An 18413-nucleotide genomic window follows, 5' to 3' on the forward strand; every position below is an offset into this window, starting at 1 on the left:
TCACAAACTGAAATGCCTTAATTTATCTCGTGCCTAATTGGGAAACAGAGGGGGAAATTCGAGTCAAGTACTAATGAGTTAAGTACGACTCAATGAGTTAAATACTAATGAGTTACCCATTAGAAATAAAATCGAATAACATACAATTTTCTATGCTTAACTCAGTAGTAAAGTTCTATTTATGCTGTTCAATTTGTCTTAACTTGGTGTAAAAAAAAATCGATTCTCATGGTGGAGTTCAGATAAAATTATTTGTAAGTCTTGTTCGATATTAAGCTATCATGAATTACTCGAACCATTAAGATACTCCTATTCGTCTTGCCAAATAATAGTATTCACAAATAAGTGTAGACCAAATGAAATTTGCATCACAAATTTGTACACCAAGAACACTAACTAATGTCGACAAACCCTGGGATATGTCGGTCTAATGTCGAATTCTTGGTTTCAGCGATCATAGTTTTTGATCAAAACAGTCCTGGAATAATAGATGTTGAAGATTTTGAATATCGTTCGACAAGCGATAAAACTTTCGCAACTTTCCTCCCCAGAAGGCCGTCATCGTGAACATTCCGGCCGGTCAGACCAACAAGAAGATATCTAGCTTTAGTTCCGTAGCTGTCCACCATTTCCTTTGAAATGAAAACCTTCTCCAGGAGACCGACTGCCTCTCCCTTCAGAGAATCTGTTCCCCACGTCAAAATATCTAACACGGGGTTTATTGCTCCGGCATCATGCAAAACGATAGCTCCTCTCTGCGTACAACCGTCCTGAACCAATGTTGAAAGCGTCTGAATTGCTTCATAAGCAGTCTCCTCGACTTCATCGTGTAAGAGTTTTACTATGTAAGGCAATGCTTTTGCTTCCAACAGACAAAACGAGGTGTTTACATTGCAAATACCACCATGTGCAGGGCATACAGGAACACAAGATGTTCGAAAACACCAGCAACCGGTTTTTTCAGACGCCACAGTGAGCTTAGGACTGCTCATTGATAGATTACCAATAAGAGCCGCTGCTCTTGCCTTCGCTGTTACTGAATTAACTTTGAGGAAATTTACAAACAAAGGGTAAGCTCCGTGTTCAACCACAATCTGCTGTGACTTGACATTTGCGGGATCTGTAAACCTAAAGAGAGCACTTAAAGCATGTTCTTTAGCTTCCATCGACCCGGATTTCAAAAGATTTATAATTGCTGGAAGTCCATCCAACTCGATCAATTTTTTTGTTAGTGATGTTTCAGACTTTGGGAGGTTGGCTAATAAACCGGCAGCGGCCATCTTGACATCACTGTTATAGTCATTTTCGAGAAACCCCACTAGACCCTCCAACCGTTTCGGCATAAGAAGGTATTCTACAACTCCTTGTGATTCGTGTTGAGAAAATAAGAAGAGAAGGTTTACTGCAATTTCTCTTATTTCCGAGTCTGGATCATCAAGAAGAGGAAGGACTAACGATACACCATTGGCAGTTAAAACAGCAGTTTTAACCAGCTTAGCTTCAGACCTGCACATTCCTAACAGTGCACGTAAAGCAGGCCTCCGGAAATTGTTCGATGATTTGGAATTTTGTTGCAAAGCCAACAATTCACGGATGATTGGCTCCAATTCAAGTTGAACCCCTTTTTCATCAACAAAAAATTTAACCCCGTTGCCTTCAGAAGAAAGTTTCTCAACAATCTCAGAGCATCTGACTATAAGAATTGTACACACATGGGGAGAGAACATTAGTTTCAGAACAAGAGGAACTCCACCACCAGTAGCAATAAGCTCTTTATTAGCATGACAACTGGATAGTTTGACCAAAACGGATAATGACAACTCCTTTAATTCAATATTGCCAGATGCCACCATTGAAAGCAACGGAGGTATGATCCCTTCTTCACCAAGAACTTTTAAATTCGAATCAACCAATTCCATGGTAACCAATGCTTTCATCATTGACATCCGTGAAGACTCCGGCCCTGAAATATAAACGAAGGTATCAATGTACACTATGCCGAGTAGGATCATTTAACAAAAAGACAAGATGTTTAAAAAAGGACACATAAAAGGGTTTCCCAACCTTGAACAATGCGATCAATGAGTGGTTTATACCACCCTGACTTGGCAGCTCGAGAAATGTTCTCCTCGTCAACATCAAAAAGCTTATTCAATATTTTTTCGGCATGGTCTGCCGACTCTCTGACCGGACCCTTTAGAAGGGTAACAAGAAAAAGAATTGCGCTGCTTTGCTGAGAGAGTTGACAGCAAAAAGACTTGTTCCATTTAGATCTATCTTGCAATAACTCATATAGCAGTTCAACTGCAGCCATTGAGATACTTCGATCACGGCCTAAACACGGAACAATGTAATCAAACCCCTGATGCTCAATCACTTTTTCCTATAATTTTTTGTTTAAAACAAAATAGTCAGTAATGAAAGAATTCTCCTCGTCTATTACAAAGCCATCCAATGACTCTGAACAAGAAAATCGAAAATTTAATTTACTTAAAAGCAAGGCAATGAGTTCTAATCAGAATGATTAGCCATAGATAACCCGGTATAGAGTGAATGAATCAAATCCAATTTAGGGTCATCGAATCAAGGGTGTTAATGAATGTATATGTATGTATTTCGTGAATGCATACACGTGTACATAAGTACATACTCTAAACAGTATACATTGTTAGGCTCCTCAAAGCCCGCAATACATAATGAATGAATATTTTGTTCACAAGCGGAAATCAGGATTCCATTATACCACGTCTTGGTATTACACTTATAAGTATGCTTACGGCTTACCTTATTTCTTGCATGCCCTTCCACCATATCTTTCAAGGTGATTAAAATCTTCTTCCTGACTTCTCTGTTGTGAGAGCTTCCGAGGATAGAATTTATTTTATCAGTGAGCCCTCCGATGGAAATCCAGTCCTTGTTTATAGAATTTTCTCTGATAAGCTCCTGCATTTGGTTCAAGGCTTCCTCGACTTTTAAATCAACACCTGATGACAACTTTGCCTGACAAGCTCGGATTTTAAGGCAATAGTTCAGTTCTCTCCATTCCTCTATTGATTGTCGGAGTGGAAGGTTAGATCTCAAAGAAGTATCTTCAAGAACATCACCGGTATCTGGATCAGTTTTCTTCCCACAGTCAAACCAAGCTTCAATAGCAGCTCTCTCGCACGTGGTACCAGTACAAAGGCTTACGGGATCAACCATTACTTCCCCACTTATACGACATTTGAAAGGTTTAAGTGGAGGGATGTACTCTTTCTGTGCATCGTACCGTTGTATAACCTGAGCCCTTTGAAAATACTGCTTCTTCATTTCTTCGAAATCTCTCGCTGTATCCGCTTGAGAAAGTAGCTCGATAACTTGTTCCAAGAAGAGAACTTCGGCTCTTTCTTTCCTATTGCCAGCTTCTTCTATTTCCCTTCTAAAGCTCGCTAACTCCTTGCTAATTTCAGAAGGCTCAACGGGTACCCCAACTGCCCTTGCTATTTCTTCCAACATATCATTCGCGAAACACTGGTCACGTTTTTGATCCCTTAGACCCTGGTTTAACTTGTCAACGATTTGGAGTTGAGAATGTGAAGTCTTGAACTCTACTTTTTGCATCTCACTCTGTAGCCTATTGACCTGATCAGATATACCCGAAAGAACTTCCGTATCGGCAATAGAGAATGCTGCCAAAGACCTTCCAATATCTCTTGTGACTTCTTGCACCTCATGAACAATGTGCCGGCACTTTACAAGTAAGTAGAAACGGCCTCTATTTTTGTATTTCTCGACCAAAGTATTCGCCTTCTTGACATCTGCCTCCAGAGCCTCTAGAGCTAGCCTTGCTGCGGGAGAATCATTCAACTGCCGAAGCTGCAATTCCTTCAACAGAGGCTCTATGTCAAAGAGATGCTTTGACAGGACTTTGAAACTTTCCTTCTCAATTACAATATCCTTTGCAGCCTGAGCTGTTTTCATTACCTGGTTTGTTACCAAAGCCAAGATGGTCCCAATCGGTATAAGTTCCATTGCCATTGCAATGGGTCGTTCTTTCCCACTAATTCGTTAAGACCAATCGCTAATCTGAAATAGAAATCAATTATCGGATTTCAGAAAGCATCCAACATCTCTCCCTTTGAGCAACCTCCTGATACTCTATATCAGGCTGTCAGCAATATACAACCAGGAAAAAGAACTCAGAACAAGCCCTTGTCCTTTATACACCATTAAAACAACAAAATGCAGAATTTAGTGAAGAAAGGGAATATAAATTTATAACTTGTTTTAACCAATAATTGATGAACTCGAAGTTTAGCTTAGTTGGTTCATGTAATAATCTTTTAAAAATAGTATCCCCCTGGTCTAAATTCAAATCTCAGCAAGTCAATCCTTCCCTATTCCCAGATTATGGACTAATTTGTAAAATAAAAAAGACAAAAAGCCATTAATTCAAAAGGGCTTCAATAAACAAATAAGAATCCAATTTACAAACACTAGAATCACACAGTCAAAGGACCCTAATTATAAAAACAGGCAATGAATTTCCATATTTTGATCGGCACCCATGAAAGGAAAAATCATTCAATAAAAACTTAAATTGCAACAAAATAAAAATAAAAACAAAACCAAAGCCAACAAAGAAGAAAAGTTCCTTACCTTTGAAAAACAAATGGCTTTTTGGAAATCACCATAGAAGTGAAAGAGCAAAGAAGAAGCTTTAATTGTGACCAGAATTATTATTATCAGCTAGGAATTAATTAGAAATGAGAAGTGAAACCCAAATACCCATTTCCATGTTGTACGGAGAGAAGACTTTGATATTAATCAAGTCAAGCTCTTCGCTTTTTCTTATTAATTAACTGTAGACTCTGTGTAGTTTTCAACTTCATGGTTTATTTAGTAATATTTAATAACCCTGGGAATGGTGAAAAAATATGGGATTTTTCCAGGAAATTTCAACTCGACAAGGAAAAGTCAAGTGCTAAAAAATCAAACTGAACTTTTTAATTGCATCTGTGGAATTTTTGCCGACCTTTTCCTGCTCCTAGTTCATAAACTTCTTAATCGGGAACCAAAATTAAACTTTAAATTCGAAAATTCTAGTTAATATATTTTAAAAAATGTGCTGATAAAGCATTCTTTTATACATTATTTAGATACCCACTAGCTTCGGTCATGAATTTATCTGATGTAATCGTTTAATACTGTTCTTTTCTACAAAAAAAATTATTATTATGAAAATATTTTTGTATTTTATATATTTTATTTAAAATCTATTAAAAAATGTTTAAACTCAAAATAAATTTAAAAAAACATACATACCAAGATTTAAATTTAATACACAATTAAAACTTTAATATTTTTAACATTTTTTATATAAATTTCCTTGTAATCTAATATTAATTAAGCATATTTTTACCTTAATTAATCATCTTTTAAAAATATTTTAAATATCATTTTTTTTATGAATGATTAAAAATCAGTCTTCAATAACATCTTTAATATAATTTAAACTCATAAATGAATAATCCAATTTATAAAATTAACATTCTCTTATTTTCTCTTATTATTGTTTAAATGGTTGATGGTTAACAATGTAATCGTAAAACGGAACGGGCCTTCTATGTATTGCCTAATAGTTGAAAATTATTGCCCCAAAGCGTTGGGCTGCTAAGGTTATTGATGCCCGCTACGATCACAAATTACTTATACGGGCTTCAAAATCTTTAAGTTCCCATAATTCAGCCTAAAAAACTAAATTTATGTAATTCAAAACATTTAGTTTGAATAAATATATAAATATTATTATACTTTTTTAAAAAAAATTAATTTCTGTTTTGATGTAAATTTCGGTCATACCGATACATTCAAGGTACCGATTAGCACAAAATTTTAATATTTTAAATTAATTTTTAAATTTTTTTTATTTTATCTATTTTAATTATATTTAAAAATATAATATTATCATTTAATTAAGTTATTAAATATAATTAATAAATCTATATAAATATATATTTACATTCTCCATATTTACTTTATGAAACATATTCAGAGTTCATGATTACTCCTCCCATTATTATTTGCACCCAAATTATATAAATATATTATATGAAAATATTTTAAAAAATATTGAACGGCTTCATAGATGATTGTATTAAGGGTAATTTGCAACTCAATAGACATGATTACGGATATTAGGCTTGGCAAACCCAATCCAATTTTAATCGAGCAGGGGCAAAATTTTTAGTAATTATAGCTGATCCTTTATATAATAGTTTTTTATAATATTAATATAAAAAATTTATTTGAATCTAGTTACAATCCTAACCACAGATTGGTATCAGTAAATTCCAAATAATAAAATGCAAACAGCAAAGCAACGGTTTCAATAGATTTATTCCAATAAATAAAATTATGAGATATAGTTTGATAGTGATCACGGGTTCGATTCCCATCTATAAAAATAGAGCGGAACATATTTTGTAGCCAACCGTTCTCTTCTCTGAAGAGCACCTACGACAAAAGAATTTAATCACTGTTATTGTTGATGGACGATAAACACTTAATTTCAACCAAGAAAAAGAAAAATTCGAGATGAAAATAGCATCTACTACTTGTTTGCATCGATACTAACAAAAATTTATTTTTATAACTACAATGTTATTTAAGGTTATAAGAGAAGAAAATATTATTAATTAAATGATTACATTACCTAATAAAATATTTAAATACAAACAAAGCATATAAACTAAATTATAATGATATTCATATCTAATACACTCTCTATAGAAGTCCAACAAGGCTAATTGAGATCTAATTATGTCTCTGCATTGGTCCAAATGGACAATGCCATCAGTTCATGACGATTTAGAGTGACATGCAATATGTTTTAATTATTATTATCATGAATTAATTTAAAATCACCTACTTTTTTTTATATACGATGAATTTGTTTTCTTTAAGATACTTTCACGGTTGAGACATAGCTGTTGACGAGAAACTTGATTAATTAATACCATTTAACATCATCTATCGCCGTTATTCATATTTTATCAATAGGTCAAACTGATTATGGTACCTAATTTACCATTCTTAGGACATGTATCGGTTCCGCTACGGCTCAAATAAGATATTTATAAAACTTTATATCTGTCTACTCTAAATAGTAAAATTGGCCCGGCTGGATCGGTCCATGATTGAAATGAACATGTTTATAACCTAATAGGAAGTTATCAAATAGCTGGTTTATAAATTATTATTATATTTAAATTTTATCTTTTGTATATATGGTAAAATTATTATGAAGTTCTCATATTAGGAGTCAGATTGTATTTTATCTTTTTTATTAAAAACGAGTAAATTAATCCATGTATATATGTTAGACTAAAGAACAAACGGATCATTTTTGTTAAAAATCTCATTCATTTCTATTGTTAAAAATTAACGTAGTTATGGAATAACCAGACATTTACACGTGATGTGCCACGTGGACCTCATGCGAACGTTTAGGGACCCATTTTTAATAGTAGAAATGGACAATTTTTTTAATAGAAAGACCAATTTAGTCTTTGATGTAATGTACAATGACTAATTTGCCTATTTTTAGTAGAAAGAGCAATATACAATCTAACTCTTACTACAATGACTTCATGGTACTTTTACCATCCATACGAGTATATAGCCAAAGCGACATTATTCATACTAAGGGTGAATTAAAATTTTATTTAGGGGCTAGAATTAGATTGTAATTTCTTAGGGATTAAAACATAATTTTAGCATTTTTTTAGCTATAGTTTTATAAATTTTAAAGACGAGAAGATTTTCTAAATCAAAATAGTCAGGGCCTCTACATTTTTAGGGGTGTTCAAACGGTCGGTTCAGTTATTAATTGAACTAAACTAACATTAACTGAATTATCCAAATTGTATAATCCTTTAATCATCAACCGAATCGAAATTTTTTCAAAAAAATTAACCGAACCGAAATATTCCGGTTAGTTCAATCGGTTAACCAAAATTTATATGTTTTTGTTTTTTGGTTAAAACAAGTATAAAACATATAAAAAAATACATTAGAATTAACCGAAATATATATTTTTGTCTTGAAAATTAACCAAATTAACCGAAATTTTATATATTGAAACACTACATAATTAAAAACACTACATAAGACTTGAAATTAACACAAAATATTAATTGTGAAGTTCGGCTAATTCAGTTAATTACCCGGTTTCAGATCGAATAAACTGATAATTAAAATTCCAAAAAACCATCCACCGACTTCTAACTGGACTAAATTTAACTATTAACTGATTACCCGAATTAGATTAATTCAATCAATTGATTTAATTTTAATCGCTCAAAGACTCTAATTTATTTTATATATCACCAATTAAATCAGGAGTGAAATGATGGAAAAGTTTCCACCAATCTGGAGTTAGATTTTTAAATAACTCCTCCCTTTTTCGCCATATAAAATAATGATAGGGGGGTAAATAGGCGAGTGCATATACCCACTTGCCTAGTTTTTATTTGTTAATCTCTTTTTTATTTCTTTCACCGAGTTTAAGGAAAGCAACATCTTGGTGTGTTTCTTTCCCTCTAATATCAAAAAGTAAAAAAAAACCATAAATATTAATTATATATAAAAGAACAAAAGTCATAACTGTTAAAAAACAAGGAGATATAACTTCGTAACAAAAAAATATATGTAAATGTTAGGTGTAATAGTAAGATATATTGTATATTTAAAGAGAAATATAAATTTATATTTTAGAGATTATATTGTTGAGAGAGACAATTACGAATCCTAAATATAAGTAGTAAAATAAATATAAAAAATACAAAATATTTTATTTTATTATATTATATAAAAAACATTACGTGATATATTAAACTACTGTAGAAAAAACTTATTTCAAAATCAACCCAATGAGTAATAAAATTTATCAAATCAATCCAATCAAAGACAAACCCTCTTTTATCTTCTTCAAAGACCAAAAAAAAGGTAAAGAAGTCATGACGGGCTTTTAACATTACAATGGCAAGTGTTTTTTAAAGATAAACTACCTGCAATGTCACTAAATTATTATTAAGTTTACGTTTTAATCATTAAATTTTAAAAAATTATAAAATTGTTACTTAATTATTCAAAAGATTCATTTAAGAAATTGAGCTGTTAAAATCATTATTGTATGGCATTCATTGCTCGCGTCGTCTATACCAATAGAAAACTTTCTTTCCATTTACCTTCTATGGTTCAACTTTTTTCATAAAAACTCTTTGAATGTCATGAATTTACAAATCAAAATTCAAACAATTTTTTTTCAATTTTTGACACTAACCATCAAATTGAATTGCACTTAAGATATGTTCTTTTACTCGTCTATGGGGATTGACCCACCGTATAGATCGTCAAATCGTCACTTGAAGCTTGTTAGCTAGACTTAAAAAAGGAAAAAAAAAACTTAACAACCTAATGAAATAAATAATAACTTTTTAATAGTTTAGTGACTTAAATGAAAATTTTGAATAGCTCAATAGCCATTTTTAAATTTTTATAAGTTAAATGACTAAAACATAAATTTGTTAATAATTCGGTGATCTTTGATGTAGTTTTTTTAATTACTTTTTTAAAATTAAATTATTAATTTCACGACTTATTCAAGAAGTTAAAAGAATTTAAATTAATTATTAGTTGATCCTTAAAATAAAAATATTAAGTAAAATATTTAAAATAAAACACAAATATTTTATTATTGCACTAATAATAATTTAATTGATTATATTGCTAAGTGTTTGATTAAAGAAACGTATTATAAAAATGGGAGACAACTAATTTCCCTATATAATGAATTGTTTAAAAAGTAAAGTGGTCAAGCACTCATCAAAAGATTTATATGAAAGGTTGGCCGCTATTAAAGCAAAATGCCAAAAACTAAAATAGTAAGTAGTAAAGTCTAAGAGTTAGATTATTTGCTTATATTACAAATTTTATAGAGTTTTAAATACTAATATTGAATTTCTAAAATAAATTTATATTAAAAAAAGAAGTACCGATTGTGTCTTATCTCAATTGGTACGTGCATTGTTACCAATGTAAAAGGATGTAGATTTGAGTGTGCTGAAGCATATTATCCTCTTATTTATAGGTTGGAAAGGGTTATAGATAATTCTAAGCATTATCTAAAAAAAAAGATATAACCAAAATCTGATATTGGTCGTAATTACATAAATGTATTGATTATAATTACAATTTCGATTTTGTATTGTAATGATTGGTTCTAATTGTAGTTATGATTAATTCGGTTAATATTGATATTATTAAATGGTGGGGCTAATTTAGCTGTTAACAGCACAAATTTGAAATTTTATATATAGGCAATCTATTTCTATCCGTTACCCATTAACAACAATAAACCACAAGAAAAGTAAAGAAAGGAGAAAATCAAGCCTTATTTGGTCAATTTTTTTTTTAGTTCAAGGGTTCAGTTAGATGCAAAAATTTCAGAAGATCCTAATTGATTTTTTTTTTTAATTTAAGAGTTTGTGATGATATTAAACCTTAAATAAATGATTGTTAAAAAAACCATCAATTAAAATTTTCTAAAATGCCATTCAAATTGGACCATGAAAAAATGGCGGGTTGTTTATTTAGAATAAACAATAAACTTGACATGTATCTATCACGATACGTACATAATTACGTATGATAAGAATTGAATCTATATGTATAAAAACCTAAAATTTCAACCTTAACCAATAATATCAATACCTTATCCGTGATATTAATATAATAATAATTTATAGATAATGACAATAGTTCACAAAAGAGAAAAAAAAATTTCATTGCAAAAAATTAATAGTCACGATAAAATGGTGGGTTATGACTTTTGTGGCTAAATATATAGTTTTTATTGTAGCGTAAAATAATTGTGATGACAAATCTGCAATTTTGGTATTTATCTGCAATACATTGAATAAATTCTGTTTGATTCATCTCTATCATAACCTCGAAAATTATTGTGCATTTTTTTCATTTTATATCGACCAGCCAACATAATTGAATATTTACATTATTAATGATTTTTTTATTTAGTGTCACTAAAAACTGTGGAGTTATTTACATGACATTTGTTTTATTTAAATAAATAATGGTTAATATGGGATTGGAAGTTAGTGAATGAACCCATTTAAGCACCAATTTCTTTCCAATAATTTTACTATCTTTACTATTTTAGCTTTCATTTAAAAAAAATCAACATAAAAAATTTAATGGAATTCACATTACCGGGATACAACTAGAGGTGCTCATGGGCCGGGTCGGGTTCATAAAAAAATTAGGCCTGGGTCCTAGGCCCGGGCCCGAAATATGGGCCTAAAATTTTGTCCAGGCCTAGCCCGAGAAAAAATTATAAGCCCGGCCCGGCCCGGCCCATTTTTTTAATAAATAGCAAAATTTTATTTTAAAAATTAAAAAAGTATTTTTAAAATATTTTAAAATTAAAAAATAATTAAAAAAAAGTATTTGAAAAATATTTTACAATTAAAAAAATTAAAAATAAATATATTTATTATATCGGGCTGGGTCGGGCCGGGCCCGGGCCAAAAAAGTGGTGTCGAGGCCCGGCCCATTTTCTAAACGGGCCTCATTTTTTTGCCCAAGCCCATATTTCGGGCCTATATTTTCACGCAAACCCTCCCATATTTCAAGCGGGCCGTCGGGCCGGGCCGGGCCGCCCGGCCCATGAGCACCTCTAGATACAACTCAATTGAGTAATAATGAAAATATCTTTATTTTACAAAATAAATTATATTGTTTGAGATACTTTACAAAGTAAATTATATTGTTTTAAGAGTATTTTTGTCATTTATATTTTTTTATATAAAAAATAAAACTATTAATACACAAAATAAGATGCGAATCAAGCCTTTAAAGATGTTAACATTTATACTTTATTGTTCAACCAAAACTTTATTTGTTATTTATATATATATTTTTATAAATATATTTATTAGATAATTTTAGGGTGCCATAATCTAATGCGGGGGCAAAACTAGAGGGATTGACAGGCCCCCTTAAAATGAAAAATTTTCTATTTAAACCATTTGAAATTTTTAAAATTGTAATTAGTAATGGTAAAATTACACTTTGGTTCCCCTAATAATGATAAAATTTTGATTTAATTATTTAAAAATTATAAAGATATAGGCTATTAAAATGGTGTAATTACATTTTTACTATCGTAAAAATTACAATTTAATTTCGGCCTTCCTAAAAAAAATTTCTAGCTTCACCCCTGATTTAGTGTGTATATATACATATTGTGTGTTATAACACAGCATGATACAACCTATTTAAGTCCCAGCATGTACGGGTTGTTGACTCAAATTTTATTTTGATTTAAGTTTCACCATATGTGATTGCTGTCTAGATTTATTTTAATGTAGGTTCAGACAAGAACAAATCTAAAAACATTTTTAGTTGAGGTGAAAATTGAATTATAATTTTTTAAAAGATTAAAATATAATTTTATTATTTTTAAAAACCACTAAATAAATTGTCTTCATTTTTGAAAAGTAAAATATAATTTTAGTATACTAGAAATGGTAGGTAATGACAACACAATACCTCACATACAGAGAAAAAAAAATGCCAGATTTTAGTAGTGAATATAAAATGGTGGATCACGACTTTTGTTGTTAAATATAAATATAAATATATGTATATCTATATTTCGTTGTCGTTAAACTAATTAGCATGTTAAATGTGCACTATTTTTGGATTTTATTTGAAAATTAGTTGGCTATATAATTTAACACATTCAACAATTTTCCAGTTAGTTGTATTCTTATCATAACCTTGAAATTTTTTATGTTTTTTTCGCTGTATGTTGACTAGCCAATATATTTGAATTTCTATATTATTTGTTTTCAAATAATAGAGGGATAAGTTAAATTTTAATTCTAAGTTTTTAAGAGTTTAATATATAAATTTAACATGTATTAATTTATGGTTTTATCATTTTTATGAGATTAAATAGATATTTTTTCATTTTCGAAAGAAAAATTTACCCTTTAATTTTTTTAATTTTAAGGAGACGCTCCTATGAGATAACTGATATGTTTTTATCAAAAAGATTAATACTTCTATATTTAGTTTTTAAAAATATTTTTTTTATTTTAAAAAAAAACAACATGTTTGATAATTAGAAATAAAAAAAATAATTTTAATAACGAAAACATGTTCAATAATTATTTTTCTCTAACAAAAATAAAATAAAAATTTACATTTATATAGATTCAAAACAAGGGATTAGATTTAATATTAAAAAAACGTTGTTAAACTTTTTTAGTTTATGCAGGTTTGAATCGGGTAAATGGATTAAAATCTCTTATTTTCATCATTTTCATTTTTACAAAGCATTTTTTGTATAATTTTTTATTGTTTTTAAAATTTTAAAATATTTTCATCTTTCAAAAATTATTTTTAAAATTTTCAATTAAACACGTTTTCTTCGATATTTTCTAAATAACTTCTATTTCTTGAAACCAAAAGTTTACAATTAATCAGGGGGAAACCAAGGGGGCTCGCAGGGCCTCGGCCCCCTAAAATGAAATTTTTTTTATTTAGACTCTTTAAAATTTTTAAAGTTCTAAATTAGTAAAGTTAAAATTATACTTTGTCTCTCTAAAAATGATAAAATTTTGATTTAATCCCTTAAAATTATATTTTTATTATCATAAAAATTACAATTTAATTTCGACTCTTTAAAATTTTGCAATTAAACCTTTTAATTTTGGTAAACTTAAATCCTCCTTCCAAATTCCAACATGTGTGTAATTCTATATTTTATCTATTTTAATATCGTATAGTATATGTTTTTTTTATTATGTAATTATATTATCTTTAGCTTATCAAATTAGAAACCACCGTTGAAGTTTTGGTATAAAAAATATTAAAAATTATTTATTAGAAGCTGTCACTTATATTGCTGTGACCTGGGGATGCTGGCGTAAGCCAACATGCGTGCTACATAGTTTTACTGCCTCCCACCGACTTTTTCTGTTTATATAACTTAAAAAAATTCATCATTAACACTAAATTAAAAAATAAAAATAAATATTGATAGTGTCTTTGTTATTATTATCAATGTAGGAACATGTGAGTTTTAATATGCTGAAATATATTATCCTTTATTTATGAATTAAAAAATTATAAATAATTTTAAATATCGTATAAAAATATAATTAAAATTTATAATAAAATTAATTTTTATTGATTTAAATTTAAAAAATATACCTCAATCAAAATCAAACAACTTTTGTTTTGCTTTTGTTTTTTAAATTATATATGAATTCTTGAACGGTTGATAATTTGCGAAATGAGGCGCGGTGGGTCAGCAGCAATGGTTCATATATGGCACTTTCAAAGCCGTCCAAATAAGTCCAAATGCATTGTTACACGGCACACCAGCCTACTTTTAGCACGTATCATATGTTTGTTTGACTAAAGTCTTGGATCAATGGCAGCAGAAACTCTTCGAAGCTGTTGCATACTTTTATGTATCTATAGAGTTACCAAATAGTCCGTTTTTAGTAATTAACTCAAATTCTAATGTTTACGCCGTAAAAGTATTATAATAATCCCTATAACATAGATTGCATTTTAAAAGGATAAAAGAGTCATAGCATAGCCGTCCCTGCAGAATCTTGTCTCTTTTTCGATTGTTTAGGATGAGGAAGATTCGGCATATTGGAAGATCTTCATGTGGTAATTGAATATATTTTTAGCTAATGGTGTTGACAACGTTATTTTTGTCAAACCATTTGTTATTTTGTTATTCTCTCTGAATATATATGTTAATCATATCATCCAATCTTGCTAAAGTAGATTGTTAATGGTGCGTATCACTACTAAGCAATCTTACTTTTCTCCGGTTACTTGAATTTTTTGAATAACTTTTTTACTATCTATCAAGATTTTATACAATTTAGAACTCATCTAAAATACTCCATATCTCCGTCATGGTCACTGAGCAACGCCCAATATTCTTTATGAATAGGGTGTGGGTTTTCTTATTATTATTTTGATTTTTTGTATTTCATAATTATTAAAGAGGTAATTGTTTTCATGCTTAGGGATAATTGTTAGATAAATATTTGGAAAAATCATTTTACTCTTTCATTTAATATAAGTTATATAAGGATTAATTTATTCTTTTTTTAATAAAAAGATTAAAATATAATTTGTCCAAAAAAGTTTACTTTGGTATTTTCATTGATGAGTTTTGGTAAGTGTTATTGAGTGGAAAGAAAAATGGAATGATGGAAAGTTGAAATGGTAGAAAATTTGAAGAATAAAAAACAATTTTTTTCTTTCATAAGGGTGCTCGGTAGGAAAGATGGAAAAATAGAAAGGAAATTATTTTTTCTTTACTTCTATTGTTTGGTAGAGTTGGAAAATGAGATGAAAGAAAATAGAAAAATTGGAACATACATAAATTTGAACTAGCATACACATCTCTCTTATTTTCTCTTCTTTCATCATTTTAAATTTGAAAGATTAATTTTTATGTATTAGTATGGAAGATTATCATCTCTTATTTTGCCACTTTTCTTCCCTACCAAACACACTCAAAATTTATTTTTCTTTCCATCCCTCCACTTTTTCACCAACCAAACAAACCCCAAAAGCGGCGGCAAAGTTTGTAGTTATAGTTTTAGTAAATGTAATTTTTAGTGCTTTTTAGTTGTTTCTTTTAATTTTGTTTTCGAAAAGTTTCAATTTTGGAAAGTTTAGGAGGAGGTTATGCCAATGTAACATCTATCAATTTAGTTTTGGCATCCGCTTTTGTACATCATCAATATTGAGGAGCCTTTTGGGGACCTTCGACATTGTTGTTGTTAACTAGAGCTCATTATGGCACAATAGTGGCATGGCTAGGATGCTATCAATAGCGGTTGATCATAATGGTGCATTTCCAATAACTATTTGGCACCTCTAGTTTAGCACTCCTTGCTATATATCTCTCTCCTCCATTGGGGTTTTTATGATAGCAACAACATGCAACTGTTAGAACAATAAGAATAAGTGGTTCTGAATGACGTTTTCATTTTGGTTTTCTTTAATTTGGTACCTTTTTTTATATGTACTTAATTGTTGTTGTTTAATGGATTGTGTTGTCAATAAAGTTATACTTTATACCGTGTTGATTTTAATTATAATTGTTCGAGAATATATTATTTTGTGATTGTATTGTAGAGCAATTATATTAAGTTTTAGTTTTGTTGGATTTGATGTAATTAATTGAGTCCATTGCTAACTAATTTCCCTATACATAATAATGAATATATTTACATAACTTTATACATCTAATCTTGCAAGGTATATTCTTTATTATTAAGTCCTTAATTTTAAATTGATTGCTCAAACGATAATAATTATTTGACGAAGCTACTTAGAAATCCATTCAACTAATGATTTTCTTTAAGCCCTATACTTTATTATATACAAATAAACTCAGCCCGTATCCCAAATCAACTCTTCATTTATCAAGAGTTTATTTAGATATAATAATAGCATAATAATTTTATGTGACGGATTTTTAGCTTTATTATTTTTAGGTTTAAATCTTATTTGTGAATATTTTATATTATATATTATAAAGAAAGTTTAATTTTGACACAATCTTATAAATATAGAAGCTATTTATTAAATCATGTTTTAAAATTTTTGTATAAATCACTTGTTCTAATTCGAGATTCATTTTAAAATTATAAGTAGAATTAACATTACAAATAATGTATTCGGATAATTATCATCAGAATAAATTATTATAAAACACATTATGAGACTTATCTATATATAATTTATAAAGAGTATTAAAACTAAAACTTGAGATATCAAATTTTCCAGATCCTCAACTTTATGGTTAAATCAAATCTTGATTGATAAAATACCACCATTTTAAAAATTAAATCGATGATCAAATCGATTAAACTAATAATTTTTGGTTTCAATTGTTGATTCAAATGTTTTTTTATTTTTTGTTCAACCGATTTATTCAAGAGCAAATTCAATTCATTGTCTAAATTGATAAACAACTAATTTTCAATCCAACTGGTTCAATCGAACCAGATCCAACAACCATGCAAAATACATTTTATATTGAATAAAAAATAATCTCAATTAAGTAAATGACAAGTTTTATGTCTCCCAATAAATTCGATGGAAGATTAATCATACGAAAATGACAGACGATATTTTGGTTTGAAACTTGCAAGTTAATGCAAACTGGGGCGAGCTGTTGGCAACGGAGTGCATACCGTGAGGCGGTGATTCTAAGAAAGAACACATAAACGCTTTGTAGAACAGCCTATTTGAAAAGGTGGCTCATCCTTATCAACACGTCTCTGTGATTTTTTTTGACTACCATTTTATCCACAACTTGCAAAGGAAAACTTTTTTTTCTTTTGAACCTTCAACGAAGATCTTATCATGTTAGAAAAAAGAGACGGCGAATTAATTATACACAATTTTAATCACATGGTTTATAAACATATATCACTATCACTTATGTCTATGTGAATCAAATTAATTTTGAGCACTATTTTCAAAATTTTGTCAGATCGATTAGTCAAATTGATTGAATTAGAAATCAATTGAGGGTATCAATTCAAAATAAGACGTTGGACTGATTGATTCACAAACTGGTATAGATCAATTAAACTGAGCTAAAATATCAGTTAAACTGAATTTTTATAATTTTAATAATTATATAAATATTGATTTAACTACCAGTTTAGTTATAAAAATATTGGTTTCAAATCAAATTTAATATTATATATAAATACTAGATTTCTCAAAATAGGAGTGTTAAATTTTACAAAAAGAAGAACTACTCTTATTGATAAATGCTTAACACAAGTTCATCTAAAACTTTTGTTTATTATTTAGAATATACAATAAGAAAACGGATCAAATTAGGTTCAGCTTGTGCTTTGAATATTAAAATTTGAATCCAACTCATATTTTAAACGAACTTAATTTTTATGATCAAAATTTATTTATTTTATTTAAACTCAGTTGAGGCAACTAACCCCACTCTTAAAGAAAAGTAAAAAGACTAGTGCTTAAATTTTAGGTGCGAATATCCTTGATTATAACACTATTTTGATGGGAATTAAAGTCTCTTCTGGAGACATTAAAAATAATGTATTAAAAAAGATTAGAAGTTAGGGTTGAATGGGCAAATTTCATATTCTAAATGGTAGATGGGTGATATAGTATCTTTCGATGGGGGTGAACGTCGGTACATGGAAAATTTGGCATTTAATTAAGGTAGATTTTAAGTGTTAGTGGAAGTACTTTTCATTACCAATCTTTTAGTTACATATCAAATTGGCCTTCTTTTAGAGCTTTTTGCTCTT

At 29.3% G+C, this 18413-nt stretch overlaps 1 protein-coding gene across 5 annotated transcripts; it reads right to left on the reverse strand.

The window, feature by feature from the left end:
- Positions 1 to 286: 286 nt before the first annotated feature.
- LOC107929123 (U-box domain-containing protein 43) lies at positions 287 to 5092 on the reverse strand. 5 transcript variants are annotated; one of them, XM_016860473.2, is made up of 5 exons: positions 4639 to 5013; positions 3964 to 4065; positions 2785 to 3855; positions 2065 to 2383; positions 287 to 1963 (listed from the first exon to the last, which is right to left on the reverse strand). In XM_016860473.2, the coding sequence occupies exons 2-5, from the start codon at positions 4015 to 4017 to the stop codon at positions 468 to 470; spliced, it is 2940 nt and encodes a 979-aa protein (XP_016715962.2). In that variant the 5' UTR covers positions 4018 to 4065; positions 4639 to 5013; the 3' UTR covers positions 287 to 467. The 5 variants fall into 5 exon arrangements, with proteins under 5 accessions (XP_016715962.2, XP_016715963.2, XP_016715958.2 ...); XM_016860474.2 differs by having other exon boundaries at positions 3964 to 4147; XM_016860469.2 differs by having other exon boundaries at positions 2785 to 4065; positions 4639 to 5092.
- Positions 5093 to 18413: the final 13321 nt, after the last annotated feature.

This window comes from Gossypium hirsutum, chromosome D09 (assembly GCF_007990345.1).
Source record: "Gossypium hirsutum isolate 1008001.06 chromosome D09, Gossypium_hirsutum_v2.1, whole genome shotgun sequence".
Lineage (NCBI taxonomy): Eukaryota > Viridiplantae > Streptophyta > Magnoliopsida > Malvales > Malvaceae > Gossypium > Gossypium hirsutum.